Source organism: Toxorhynchites rutilus, chromosome 2 (genome assembly GCF_029784135.1).
Source record: "Toxorhynchites rutilus septentrionalis strain SRP chromosome 2, ASM2978413v1, whole genome shotgun sequence".
Lineage (NCBI taxonomy): Eukaryota > Metazoa > Arthropoda > Insecta > Diptera > Culicidae > Toxorhynchites > Toxorhynchites rutilus.
In genome coordinates this window covers 267,224,830-267,236,042 of record NC_073745.1, presented here as the reverse complement: position 1 = coordinate 267,236,042, position 11,213 = coordinate 267,224,830, and the positions used below count along the sequence as shown (strand labels likewise).

General features: G+C 39.4%; 1 protein-coding gene across 1 annotated transcript; it reads left to right on the top strand.

Moving 5' to 3' along the window:
* The first annotated feature begins 9,216 nt into the window (after positions 1-9,216).
* LOC129764670 (uncharacterized) lies at positions 9,217-9,725 on the top strand. Its single transcript, XM_055763985.1, has 2 exons — positions 9,217-9,341; positions 9,435-9,725. Exons 1-2 carry the CDS (start codon positions 9,321-9,323, stop codon positions 9,723-9,725), a joined length of 312 nt encoding a protein of 103 aa, XP_055619960.1. The 5' UTR covers positions 9,217-9,320.
* The last annotated feature ends 1,488 nt before the right edge of the window (positions 9,726-11,213 follow it).

Genomic DNA, 11,213 nt, shown 5'->3' with positions numbered 1-11,213 from the left:
ACAGCACCACTCATTATCGTTTGTGTTTGACGTTTGTTTTGCGTGAGCAAGTAAATTTACCCGTTAATAAATATTTCAATTTCTCCCGTGTTTCATCAGTTCCCATCATCGTTAACAGTTTACTTTGATTGCTTGGTAAGTGTTTCGCAGTTGACTATAAAATATAATCAAGTATAATGTAATTTTCGTCCATAAAATTACAAAATAAAGTGTCCGAAATTTGAATTCAATCTGTCCGAAATTTGATTTAGTGTCCAAAGTTTGGTTCTTATTCGCTTCATTTGAAAAGCATTTTATTCGATGATTTAATTATGTTTTCAATCAAATAGGTACCAAAGTAGAAAGCTTGAAAGCATATTGAACTAATTTATTAAAATATCTATCAAATAATACCTGTGCATAAAGTTTAGATCTGTTTTCTGCACCATATGCCTTAAGCGTCCGAAATATGATTCGGAACGGTAATAACGAAATAAAAAATTCAAACTGTTTGCAAGTGTAGTTATTTTTTGACGTAGGACTACGTCTAACCGGAAGATATAGGGGGTGAAATGGGAATCTAGGCACTGAACAAGTAGGAAAAAATGCAAGATTTGGAACGCTTATAACTCGAGCATTTCTCAATAGATCGCAAAGGTTTTTGCATCAATTGATAGGAAATATATCTACGCATCTATCATAACGAATAACATTTCATTTTTCTTGAGATAAATAATTGAATAATTGTGAAATATCAAGCGTTGTCAAAATGCACTATGTGCCCATTTTTGATTGGTCCATTTTGTGCTCCTCAAATCGTACCGACCAAAACGGGCAACCAGCGGCAGCAGCGAAATAGAATGAAGCACGCTTGGAAAGGAAAAAGAAAAAAATTAACGATACATTGGTCGCAGTCTCACACATGCGTAATTCTCGAGCCAGCCAGTCAGCTTAAAAATCCCCGCTCCGCTGCCGTAACGATCATTCTTTGTGTGGACACCGACTGGACAGCATCGTTGCTGGACGAGCTGGACGGCGAGGGACCGAGTGCCTTTCTCAAGGCAAGAGGGCGGAGGTGGTAGCGCTGGAGTAGAGTAATAGAGTAGAGTAGAGTTTTCAAAGGGCCTTTCTCAAGGCTAGAGACGAATGAACTGCAAAAGTTTAAAGTCTCTATAATTCAAGACCTTCCTTCCTTCCGTAACGATCATTCTTTGTGTGGACACCGACTGGACAACATCGTTGCTGGACGGCGAGGGATCGAGTGCCTTTCTCAAGGCAAGAGGGCGGAGGTGGTAGCGCTGGAGTAGAATAGAGTAGAGTTTTCAAAGGGCTTTTCTCAAGGCTAGAGACGAATGAACTGCAAAAGTTTAAAGTCTCTATAATTCAAGACCTTCCTTCCTTCCGTAACGATCACTCTCATTCAAACCGTACACCACATCGGTTCGCATCACAACACATCAACAAACCAACCCAAGCAGCCATGTCTGGACATGGTAAAGGAGGAAAAATGAAGGGAAAGGCAAAATCCCGCTCGAACCGTGTTTAGTTTCGGCTGCCGAAGTGATCGAGTTAGCTGGCAAAGCTACTCGCGACGATAAGAAAACCCGCATTCGGAACAGAACACATTTGGTTCGGTGGACATCAAGACAACAGGCAGTTGCAGCGAGTGGCGAGTGGCAAACGCAATCGCAAAACGGCATCAGGTAGCAGAAGAAAAAAGTTTGTTCTTTATACAAACTGCGTTGGTGGCAAATCCAGAACAAGGCGGCATCGAGGGCATTCGAAATGGTTTTTTTTTCAAAACCACGAGTACTAAGTTGTCTAAATTGGAACCATTCCATAAAACAAGGCGCTTTTCAGGGCCATTAAACCTTCCAAAAAAGAGTTTACGAAATACAGTTCAATGCTTTCTAAAACATTATCCAAAATAATAATAAAACACAAATTGATTTTTTCATAATTTGTTTGCCAGGATCTGATGAGTATGTGAATTTGGCAGTTGTTCTGAGCTTATTGATAGTTGGGGACTTTCCTGATTATTCAATTTTCACCAATTCTTGAATTGTTTCCAGATTGAAAGTACAGCAATTTACAATTAGTTCGACAGTTAGCTAATTGGACGGACATGTAATGCGACTTATTTAGTTGGACATTTTTGTAAACATAGAGATCCAAATTATGACCCCACATTGAAAGTCGACACTGTACCACTGTCATCGCAAATGTTCAATTACAGGTTAAAATCGCCTCCAATGCGACACTGAGTGGCGCTTCGGCACGTCGCATTGAATGTAATTTACTGTACAACATGTCACAAAGCTGGATGGGAAGAAATTTTCCAACTGTGAAAGCTGTGGCGAGTGGCAACAAATCGCTAAACAGGAAGGTTTAGCCGAACAAGATGGGGATATCGAGTGATAACAAAACAATAAACTCTTTAGATTGAAGATAATTTTGTGATCCTGAAAAGGACCCTTTTTAGCCTGCATGTGAATCCAACGAGCGAACAAATCGTAATGAATGTATTTTTTTGCCATCGCTCCCTTTTAACGCTCATTCGTTCGTCTCGTTGGACTCGCCACTCTGGCTGAGTCTGCCGATTTGTCTCTATTCTGTGAGTGTGTACCGCTAGAGTATAAAACACGCGGACCCCAAAAAAATATCTTATTTTCTTTCAAACCGTAAACCCGTGTGGTTGTACGGCATCGGCATCGTGGACGTAACAAAGGAGGACAAGTTAAGGGAAAGCCAAAGTCTCACTCGAACCGTGCAGGTCTCCAGTTCCCTGTTGGTCGCATTCACTGATTGCTCCGCAAGGGTAACTAGGCCGAACGGATTGGTGCCGGAGCACCAATATTCCTAGCAGCGATTATAGAGTTTCGGCCGTCGGAGTGCTCGAGTTGGCTTGCAAAGCTGCTCACGACAATCAGAAAACCCGCATCAAGAACAGAGCAGCTTCGGTTCGGCGCTCATCAAGGCAACAATTAGTTTCAGTGAGTGGCAAAGTGTTTCTCCGGCACGTCGCATTAAATGTAATTTACTGAACAACATGTACAAGCTGGATAGGAAGAAATTTTCCAACTGTGAAAGCTGTGACGAGTGGCAAACGCAATAGCTAAACAGGAAGGTTTAACCGAACAAGATGGGAATATCGAGTGATAACAAAAACACAACACCAAAGGTTCTTTTCAGAACCATCAACATGTTCATAAAGAGTAAACAGTAAACTAATCCATTTTTCAGGGAGATAGGTAGGTATTCACGTAGGAGAAGAAAATAAAACAATATATTTAAAATATATATTTAACAAAAGCTGTTCCGTTTGTATAGTCCTACGTCACTCCGGTTATGTCCCCGACATTACCCACCCGTCTTTTTTTTTCAAAATCCATTTCCACTTTCGAACGAAGATCAATTTCGTTACCGCAAACATCAAATGGACTAACAACGCTTGTCAATATGTAATTGTAGAACACATGCGAATTAAATTTTTCGAATTGTCTCATTTTCCTTCAGAGTTTTCCGAAAAATTTCAATTGACATATGTGCATTCAAATATGTGCATTATCAACCCTCTCCTTTCCAGATTTGGCTACATTTGCTACATTTGCTTGATTAGTCATCGAGTTATGCAGAAGTTTGTGTTTAATTTGTATGGGAGCTTTAGAGAGGGGGAGGAGTGTCGAACTATCATAGAAAGGTTTATCGATCCCTAAAACCTCTATATGCTAAGTTTGATTCCATTTGTTTAATTAGTTCTCGAGCTGTTCAGCATGTATACTTCATTTATATGGCAGTCCCTCCCCCTCAGAGAGAAGGGAGGAGTGTCTATTCACCATAGAAACGTTTCGTGTCCCCTAAAACCTTCGCATGCCCTATTTGGCTCCATTTGCTTGATTAGTTTTCGAGTTATGTAAAAATTGATCTTCCATTTGTATGGCAGTTCCCCCTTAGAGAAGGGGGTGGAGTGTCAAACAACCATAAAATGATTGATTGCACCCTAAAACCTCCACATACCAAATATAGTTCCATTTGCTTGAGTAGTTCGAATCATCGGTGAACTTTCATAACTAAATCATAACTCAAAAACGAAAAAAAGCCTCTCTGGTTTCGATATATGTTATGTGAAAAATCCTCAGCTTTCCAGAAAAAATAGCGTCTTTGGCATTTGAAAGCAATAAAAAAACGAATACAATCAATAATAATGAGAGCAGAATTCAAATTTTCTGCAGGTATAGTATTTTTTCAAAAAAGACTGATTGACTTTAATTTGATACATCGATCATCTGAATCGGTCTAGTAGTTCAAAAGTTATGAAAAAAAGAAGAAAAAGTTGATTTTCGGACAACGCCAAAATGGAATGGAAAAATAAAAAAATTTAGATCAAATGTTTTGCAATAAAGAACAAAACTACCAATTTTCACGAAAATCTGAGAACCACTATATCGGTTTGGCATGGAATGGCTGTACATAGATATATAAAAATAGATTTCGATCTGTCTTTTGAAATCATCAAGCAAATGAAACGATATTTGGCATGTGGAAGTTTTAGGGTGCAATAAATGATTCTATGGTGGTTAGATACTCCTCTCCCCTCTCTAAGGGGGAGCTGCCATACAAATGAAAGACAAATTTTTACATAACTCGAAAACTAATCAAGCAAATGGAGCCAAATTTGGCATGCGAAGGTTTTAGGGGACACGAAACGTTTGATGCTTATTTTTGCTATATCATATGAGGGGCTTAGAATGAAAGGGGTGTAAGTGATTTGATCGATTTCTCTACATCGACTCTCTCTATCGGTCATAGCTTAGCTGCAAACTCATTCCCAGCTGTATTTGACAATTTGGAAGGAAGGTCAGAACCTCATCTATAGGTGTTCCGGAAACTATCCTGAAGCGGACAGGAAGCTTGCACGTGTCCTCGATGATTGAATTTGAGGAAATTGCGAGGATACTGCTCCTATTTTGCAGCCTTCCGAATGGACCCAACTTATAGTAAGAAAAAGGCTGACTGCGCAAACTACGTCTTATTTCAAAGATGTCCCTTTATTAACTGGATGCTGAATACTCGTTACAAAGAGTTATCTGCTTCAATAGATTATATTGTTCTTGCTGAGATCAGCGATTTATATCAGGAGAATTAATACTTAGAGAGAGTGAGGTATACTAAAATTTTACTATAATTTTCAATATTGAAATATTTCCCTCGCATGTTGCAATCTATTACCACAATGTAACTTGGCTTAGAAGTAGGGTTCACAATATATTTATTTTCTAATGAGCTGCCGCAACAATAGGATTCTATAGTAAACTCAAATTGGAACGTTTTCCAGTTGAGATATTAATCAAACAAAAAGTTGACGAAGAGAAATCGATCAAGTCACTTACACCCCTTGCATTCTAAGCCCCTCATATATATTATACAAAAATGCCTACCAGTATGTGAGAGTCGTGACATGTTCTGTTATTTTTAGGCTCATTTAATGTAATAAATCGAGATTACAAAACATGTGCTAAAAATTAGTTTAGGGTGTAGAGGTTTATCGTTCGTGAGAGGAACAATTTTATTCAACCAAGGTCTGAACTCATCACGAATGTCCGTTAAAAATAATGGAATTAATCCACATGGTATTGTGGTATTGTGCTTATCTGCAGTATGAACGGACAGACCTTCAACTATTTTGCCTTTGGTAGACAGTCCATTTTTGGCGATTTGATTTTCGTTTACAGACGCAGGGCATTCTGTAGGAATAGATTAAACAGACTTTTCACAGTCCATCTCACTCCCAATGACAACAGTCTCTTTTACCCAACCAGTACAATTATTTCAATAATTTAAATTTCCCACTCCAAAATGAATCTTTTTTCCGTAGATACCTGATAACGCTTCTCTGTTAACTCGTAAACCAAAATATACCAATCAGCGAATTAAATTTTGCTATTAAACCACTAAAAATGCTTACTATCTCAGTAGCTTAAATTACATCCACACGCGGAATCATTTATTTTCGGATTATGTTCCCCTTTTCCACAATTGATTAGTATTCACTGCCAGGTGGTTTAAGTATTATAGAATAACATGTAGAAGGCTTTTGTCCCGCCTTATGTCTCATCATTACTTGTTAGATGCACATCTGGATCGCACGGGAATCATTGATGGTAATATTGGGTTTGGGGTGATGGTTATCATGACATCGAGCATGTAGTCTGGTCCTGTATAATTCATTTTTCATTCAGCCAGGGCTCATCTATCGGATTCACTCAGGGCACTAGGAAGGCAATCTGACTTACCGGTTAGAGACATTTAGCTAGTCGCGACCTCAACCTTATGCTTTCTCTTTTATCAATTTCTTAAAAGAAATTATATCACTGTTTGATTCCGCCCCTCCTCAATAAACCAAATTACCCCACTCGCTCCATCCTAGTCCTAAATCCTAGTTCTGTCCAATAAATCTAGTGTTGGATTTAGTTATTATCAAATTATTAGTCTTAATTATATTATTTTAAGGTGAAATTATATATTTTAGGGTGAAATTTGACTCTGTAAACGTTAGATAATATGTAGTTGAGTATGAGTAATAAACGTTTTTTGAAAAAAATGTAGAAGGTGTTCTCATTAATAGAAATCCACTGATTTGTCCACTGATCATTCAACAAGAGCCAACGGTTGTGTCGCTCATGACAACTCTACACGAGCTGATGTTTGTGCCGGCTAGTGACCATTCTATCCTGGATTCCTCGAGTCAAGAAGACGCACCACGCTATATATGGGGTACATACTAGGGGGGCGTTGCTGATTGATGGTCAGCTGCATCCCAATAGGAAGTATCCCGTATCGGGCACACGTACAGAGCATTGGAGACAGCAACATCACAATTACGAAAACACTTGTAATACTAACCTCGAGCCAACCGCGAGTAATCGGTTACATATTACTGACATAGTTGTAAGGCAAACATTGTCGAAATATTGAACTCCCGGCCCCGTATATAGAGCGGGATTAGTGTCTAGCCACCATAGAAATATTTATTGCATCCTTAAACCTCCACATGACGAATTTGGTTTCGTTTGCTTGATTAATTCTCGAGTAATTCAGAAATTTGTGTTTCATTTGTATGTCCTTAGAGAGGGGGGTGGAGAGTTTAACTACCATAGAAACATTTGTTGCACCCAGAAACCCCAATATGCCTAATTTGGTTCCATATGCTTGAATAATTCTCGACTAATGCAGAAATTTGTGTTTCATTTGTATGGCAGCCCCCCCCCCCTTAGAGGGGCCTCAAACTATCACGAAAACCTTCCCCGGGCCCCAAAACCCCTACATACTAATTTTCATTTTGATCGGTTTAGTAGTATATATATATATATATATATATATATATATATATATATATATATATATATAAATATATATAAATATATATATATATATATATATATATATATATATATATATATATAAATATATATATATATATATATATATATATATATTTGGCTGTCAAAAAAGTCCTGCGGTATTTCCGCGAGGTGTCGTTGTAAGCGCATAGTTCTAGTTGTATTCATTGTATCGAGTCATGCTATAGCTTGTTGGAAAGGTATTTTTGCGCGATAATATAGTTCTTGATAGTGTTTTGTTTGGTTAAGTCGTTCGTGAGTTATAATGTCGCAAATATGGAGCAAAATAAAGAGAAAATCCGACATATTTTACAGTACTACTATGACAAAGGTAAAAATGCATCTCAAGCTGCCAATAAAATTTGTGCAGTTTATGGACCCGATACAGTTTCTATTTCCACCGCACAACGATGGTTTCAACGTTTTCGTTCTGGTGTAGAGGTCGTCGAAGATGCGCCACGCTTCGGAAGGCCTGTCGTCGAAAATTGCGACAAAATCGCTGAATTAGCCGAGAAAGACCGGCATAGTAGCAGCCGTAGCATCAGCCAAGAGCTGGGGATAAGTCATCAAACCGTTATTAACCATTTGAAGAAGCTTGGATTCACAAAGAAGCTCGATGTATGGGTGCCACACACGTTGACGCAAAAAAACATCTTTGACCGTATCGACGCATGTGAATCGCTGCTGAATCGCAACAAAATCGACCCGTTTCTGAAGCGGATGGTGACTGGCGATGAAAAGTGGGTCACTTACGACAACGTGAAGCGCAAACGGTCGTGGTCGAAGCCCGCTGAAGCGGCTCAGACGGTGGCCAAGCCCTCATTAACGGCCAGGAAGGTTCTGCTGTGTGTTTGGTGGGATTGTCAAGGAATAATCTATTATGAGCTGCTTCCCTATGGCCAAACGCTCAATTCGGACCTGTACTGCCAACAACTGGACCGCTTGAAGGTAGCACTCATGAAGAAGAGGCCATCTTTGATAAACAGAAGCCGCATTGACTTCCATCAGGATAACGCCAGGCAACACACTTCTTTGGTGACGCGCCAGAAGCTCCGGGAGCTCGGATGGGAGGTTCTTTTGCATCCACCGTATAGTCCGGACCTTGCACCAAGTGATTACCACCTGTTTTTGTCCATGGGGAACGAGCTAGGTAGTCAGAAGTTAGCCACAAAAGAGGCCTGTGAAAATTGGCTATCCGAGTTTTTTGCCAATAAGGAAGCGAGCTTCTATAACAGGGGTATTATGAAGTTGGCATCTCGTTGGGAACAAGTTATCGAACAAAACGGCGCATTTGACTTAAAACAGATAATTGTAACTAATTTTATGAACAAATGAAAATTCAAAAAAAATACCGCAGGACTTTTTTGACAGCCTAATAGATTAAAACACTTGGAACTGTCTTTAGGGATGATAATGTGGTAGTCCGCCGAGAACCAAGACTCAGAATTTTACAGAACACTGAACGCATAACGAGTTACGCCAACCACTTGCAAAGTGAATTGAACGTAATCAAGGTTTATGGGGTCACAAAGCAACGAAAAACGTGCAGACTAGTCCACACAACATTTCCTTCCCCCCAACCAATTCCAACAGGGCTGTTACGGAAACGACTTGTCCACAGCGTCCAACGAAAGACCCTCTAAATCACAGCCTTCCCTAATGGATTTGGTAAAAGTATTACGTTACGAAACTTCGCCGATTTTGTTGTCTCATCCATCACAAATCGGGTCACGTGGTTCGTTCGGCTGCATAACAGCCGCCTGCCAGATAACAGTGCAGAAATTCGTGCAAACGCACGGTGAATGGCAGCAGTTTCATTTCATCTTCCGACGGAGGAATAAACCGTCGGTGCCACCACTCTGAGGGATGAATATATAAACGAATGTGCGATTCTCGTGGCCAAACATTGCAGCTGGTCGCGTGGATGGAACGTGTGCTTAAATGATGAGACTGTCCACCACGGTGAGCTTTTTTTCCTTCATTTTTTTGTTTGTATACACTTGGCAAGGTTAATCACTTTGATAGGCTCGCTAATTGGGTTTCGTATCATTTCAGATATTTCTGTTTATGGCAATGTCGCTGGGGCAATGTTTGACCCGAACGTACAATCTACAGACGGAGGAAGATCGAAATGGGAAGTACGAGCGGGCACTTCTAGGTCTGAAAACATCCGAAGGTCTCCGGTTGGATAAGCACATTATGCAAGCTATACGCGAGGTGATTTGGAAGGAGGAAGCTACCCGACCAATGCGCCATGGATATAGACTTGTTGCGGTGCACTGGGATAAACCAATGCAATCACGGGAAATAGCACAATTACAGTATAGAAATAAGGTGCATCATTAGGATGAGCCAATAATTCAAGTATTATAAACAAACATTGCTGAAAACATTTCATCTAATAAAAAAAAACAAGTTCCCATTTTCTATCCGAACATCCAAAGAGTAGCTGATCACATCATTCGAGCCGATGACATTGAAATATTCGAGGCGATTGTGACTCTGAAAGAAGATAATTTACAGTTTATAATAAGCTTCGATTGCCATTCGCTACTTGTGTCCTCACATGACACATAATTACCATCGCTGATTATAGTATTGAATGATTTCCTGCCCACTGATGGACCTCATGATGTCCGATATCTGTAAATTGCCTCAGGATACCCGATTGGTCGTCAGGTTTGATAAATGAAAAAGAAATATTTTTTCTGTTCAAATAATTAGGCATAAATACTTTTATTCAATGTAATCACTTCTACAAGGTGTTAGGAAGCAATGTTTTTGTATTTTCAAGTGTCAAGTTTTTATAAGACCAGTTATATTTTCCGTTGTTTTAATTGTTTTGATCAATAAATCTGGAAAATGCCGAAGGGAAATTGCTCACGGAGAGAAAAGAAAGACAAATCGATGCATTTCACCAAGAAAATGTTGGTATCAGAGAAATTTCTCGTCGGATTGGACGATCCCATCAAGTAGTGCTCTATTATTTGACGAATCCTCAAGAATACGGTAAGAAGAAGAGAGCTCCACGTAAATCGAAGCTCTCTGACCGAGACAATTTTTGGTAAAAAATCCTCACATAAAGAGAGTTTAAAAGGTTAAAGCTCCTCATCTTACACCATCTCACATCGGAAGACATCTGAGTTTTGCCAAAGCTCACATGAACCGACAGTGGGACATGGTGTGTTGTGACAAAGAATGTTTCTAAAATATTTTGCTATATACCATAACGAAAAGTTCAATTAGGATGGTCTTCATGGTTTCAACGGGTACTGGCCTGATTTACGGAAGAAGGAACAGTATTTTTCAACCAGCAATTCTGGTGGAGGCTCGTGCATGGTTTGGGCGGGATTCTGTGCAACCGGAAAGCTCAAGACAGCTTTCATATCATTCAAGGTTTACATACATGTTCTGGAATCCTTTCTCCTATCATTTTTGCGTGGATATCGTCACAAAAAAATCACATTCCATCATAACAATGCTACTATTCATACCAGTAAGGGAACAAAACAATGGATAAAGGACCAAAAACTTAATTTTTTGAACTGGTCGGCTCTCCAGAATTGAATGTTGAAAATATTACGGGGATCCTCGTACGCAGGATCTACACTGAGGGAAAACGGTACACCACGATTGAAGAGCTCAAGGTCACAATTTCGGAAACATGGAAAAATATCGAGAAATTCGTTCAGCAGCATTTGGTAAAAAGTATTCCAACACGAATTTTCCAGTTTATTAAATTTATTCCATTTATTGACATGCAAATCAGCCGATCGTTTTGAATTTTTCATTGATAATCCTTATGAATTTTGAAATGGTCTTATAGAAACTGGA

Excerpts from the sequence above, each read along its gene's own strand:
- LOC129764670 (XM_055763985.1), top strand. The coding sequence starts at position 9,321 with ATGATGAGACTGTCCACCACG. Across the intron at positions 9,342-9,434 it reads TGATGAGACTGTCCACCACG|ATATTTCTGTTTATGGCAAT; the intron begins GTGAGCTTTTTT and ends GTATCATTTCAG.